Raw genomic sequence first — 3,589 nt, 5'->3', positions numbered from 1 at the left:
CTCATTGTATACGTTCATGCATACAGGCAAACACCAAAACGTGTAAAATAAATTATATTAAAATGAAATTCTATGCCTAGTTTCAAGGAAGTAAAATCAAAGCAAGAAAAATGAAACACCATTTTAAGTTAAGTTTACTGAATCATTATATTAGAAGAAATAACAGGCATGTTGGCTCATATAAATTCTTGTGCAATTTGGAGAACCTCTGTAAACAGATTCTCTCTCTCTCTCTCTCTCTCTCTCTCTCTTTCTCTCTCTCTCTCTCTCACACACACACACACACAAACACACATACATATAAACACATCACACACACACACACACACACACACACACAAACACACATATCACACAAAGTGAGAGAGAAAGAATGAGACAGAGATTGGCTATCCTACAACACTGACTTACTCTATAACCAAGCCCCAGGCTCATCATACATAACAGAAGAGAGTCTAACAAGAACTTTCTTCAGTGCCTCCTTCATATCCCCGTTCTTTAAACTATAGACAAAGGGATTCAACATTGGAGGAACTACAGAATACATAACTGAAGCCACAGCAATCTTTTGTGGTGCATCAATTACATTTGAGGTAATGTATACACCAAATCCTGTCCCATAGAACAAGGAAACAACTGACAAATGAGACCCACAAGTGGAAAAGGCTTTGTACTTTCCTTCTGATGATGGCATTTTCAATACTGTAGAAATAATGTGAAAATAAGATAAAATTATTCCAAGCAGAGGAACACCAGCAAAAATAGAAGCTGTAGCAAATATCAAGATGTTGTTGATGAGGCTATCAGAACAGGTAAGCTTGAGGATTTGAGCAATTTCACAGAAGAAGTGGAGGATTTCCAGGTCTGTGCAGAAGGTCAAGTGCAGTACCATCAAACTATGCAGCAGACCATTTACAATACTAATAAATAAAGTGATAAGAACCAGAATAACACAGAAGCAGGGATTCATGAGGACTGTGTATCTTAATGGAAAACAGATGGCTATATAGCGGTCATAGGCCATTATTCCAAGGAGAAAAGACTCAAAGATGACACAAACAGCCACAAAGCATCCCTGGCTGAGGCAGCCAGCAAAAGTGATTCTGTGATCCTGTGTTTGTATATTCCACAACATGTTTGGGACTGTGATGTTAATTAAATACATGTCATTAAAGGAGAGATGACAGAGAAAGAAATACATGGGGGTGTGGAGGTGAGAGTCACAGTTGATGGCCAATATTATAAGAAGATTTCCAAAGATGGTAATCAAGTACATACACAGAAAAAAGCCAAAGATGAAGGGCTGCAGCTCTGTATCATCTGTGAGTCCACGAAGAAAAATATCCAAAACCACTGATTTGTTTTTAACTTCCATGTTAGACATAAATCTTAAGGAAATAGGACAAAAAGTCTTTGAAGTATAGGAAATACAAGTAGAATTTTAAAATGAGCTATTAGAGAAGAACATTATATGAGCCTTAGTGTTTCAAATTTAGTCTTCTCTTTTTATTTTCAGAATAGAATGTGAAGAAATTAGTTTGAAAGCAACACTATCTACTTTGTCCTACATAGTTATGGATATCCAGTAATTAATACCCATAGTGAACTTACCTCTACTATCATTACAGGAATGGTTACATGTACTTGACTACATATTACAAGTCATTGTGTTTGAAAAAAAGAGCTTTTTTGCTCTGAATTAAATGGCACCATTACAAAAGGACAACAGTTAAAGAATAATCAAGATTGTTTTGCAGTAGAAAATTTCATGGTAATGAACTGTGTAGTAATTTGATAATAGGAGGACAATTATGTGGAATGTTTTCTAATCATCTCATGAATGTTCTTCTGATTCACCATGCTGATAGTCTAAAATACCCTGGTTCATTTCTAAAGATTATTCATGGGGTCTCAAAGTAACTCTGTAATTCTGTAATTCAGAATAATGTACATATCTCACCTGTATGTTCCAAATGGAAGAAATCTCAAACAGACTCGAGTAAAGAAAAGTTTGCTGGTTAAAGATAATTTTTTTTCTGAACTGAGTCCAAGGTATTTCAAGATTTTTGAAATGCTGCTGAGTAGGCCATAAGTTGAATGCTTTGTCTCAGGAGGTTTATGTTGAAAGATCCTCATTAGACCAACTACATAACTATTACTCTAAACCCTTGAGTTCATATCCTTAAATATCAGTACAAAAGCAACCAGAGCTTCCAGGGACTAAGCCACTACCTAAAGATTATACATGGACTGACCCTGGACTCTGACCTCATAGGTAGCAATGGATATCCTAGTAAGAGCACCAGTGGAAGGGGAAGCCCTGGGTCCTGCTAAGACTGAACCCCCAGTGAACTAGACTGGTGGGGGGAGGGCGGCAATGGGGGGAGGGTTGGGAGGGGAACACCCATAAGGAAGGGGAGGGGGGATGGGGATGTTTGCCCGGATACCGGGAAAGGGAATAACACTCGAAATGTATATAAGAAATACTCAAGTTAATAAAAAAAAAAAGTAATGGACAATTTTGAACATTTGACATTCAGACCCTGAAGACCTGTTGAACACAACAGTTTCTTCCCACACTTCATAACATTATATCCGTAAAATATGCTACTACTTTCACTAATTTCACACATCCTTTATAAGATTCTGTACAAGCTAGAGGTTCTTTATCTTTTCCATGATCTCTTATAGCCTATATCCAATTATAATTTATTAACATGTTCTATTCCTGTGTACACAATAGCACATGTTCACATTTTCAATTATCATAAAAAATCAAACAATGTTGTGTTTCCCATGCATCATATCTCTGATCTGAATTACAATTTTTGCTTTTTGTTCTACTGTACATTTCTTGCCTGTTTCTAGTAATCACTGCTAATAGTAAGACAATATTCAAATACTGTGACCCTACACACTGAATTTGTGCAACATTTTTTCATAATTGTTTGCAATCATTTTTCACATGAAAGAAGACAATGTCTTTAATTTAGGAGATTTATTATATTTGTAATTTTATATTTTGTATTCAATTTTATTTAACTTATTTGCATTGGCTGTTGTTTTATTTAAAGTTGATTAATAATAAGAGAGTAAGAAGGCATGTGAGTGATACCTTTAAACCAAATGAAACTAATCATCCTTATAACTCATCTCTAAACGTAGGCTTTCTTGTATGGAGAAAGAAAATCAATCAAACATTCCTCAGTTTAGTGTTGTTCTTATTGATCTACATTTTTAATACTTCTGATGTGTCTCCCTCCTCTTCTGCCTCTCTCATCTTTGGATACCTGTACTCCCAAAATTAGTTAAAGGCTGAGTCTAGTTATTGTCTGATAGATTAATCATCTACTCTTCCAAACCATCTGGCCTAGAGCACTCAACCAGAACTTGCAAGTCATTACCAGCCTATATAAGCCAACATAGTAATAACCAGCCTGTGCTTACTCCCTTTTACAATGCATGTAATAAAAGTTTTCCCATAATTTGCAATACATCAGTGATCTTACCTATCTACTTTAATTGTTGGAAACCAGCTATAATAAATGATTTGATGTGTCATTTCTTTTTATTTTTGTACTCTGGAAAC

At 35.5% G+C, this 3,589-nt stretch overlaps 1 protein-coding gene across 1 annotated transcript; it reads right to left on the bottom strand.

Annotated features, from left to right (window-relative positions):
- Positions 1-412: 412 nt before the first annotated feature.
- Or7g22 (olfactory receptor family 7 subfamily G member 22) lies at positions 413-1,375 on the bottom strand. The gene has a single exon (NM_001000879.1). The coding sequence runs from the start codon at positions 1,373-1,375 to the stop codon at positions 413-415; it is 963 nt and encodes a 320-aa protein (NP_001000879.1).
- Positions 1,376-3,589: the final 2,214 nt, after the last annotated feature.

The sequence above is a fragment of the Rattus norvegicus genome, chromosome 8 (assembly GCF_036323735.1).
Source record: "Rattus norvegicus strain BN/NHsdMcwi chromosome 8, GRCr8, whole genome shotgun sequence".
Taxonomy (NCBI): domain Eukaryota; kingdom Metazoa; phylum Chordata; class Mammalia; order Rodentia; family Muridae; genus Rattus; species Rattus norvegicus.
The sequence above is the reverse complement of the archived record's forward strand: the minus strand, read 5'-3'. Positions and strand labels throughout refer to the sequence as shown.

Bases quoted from the DNA above. Each gene is read 5' to 3' on its own strand.
- Or7g22 (NM_001000879.1), bottom strand. From the start codon at position 1,375: ATGGAAGTTAAAAACAAATCAGTGGTTTTGGATATTTTTCTTCGTGGA.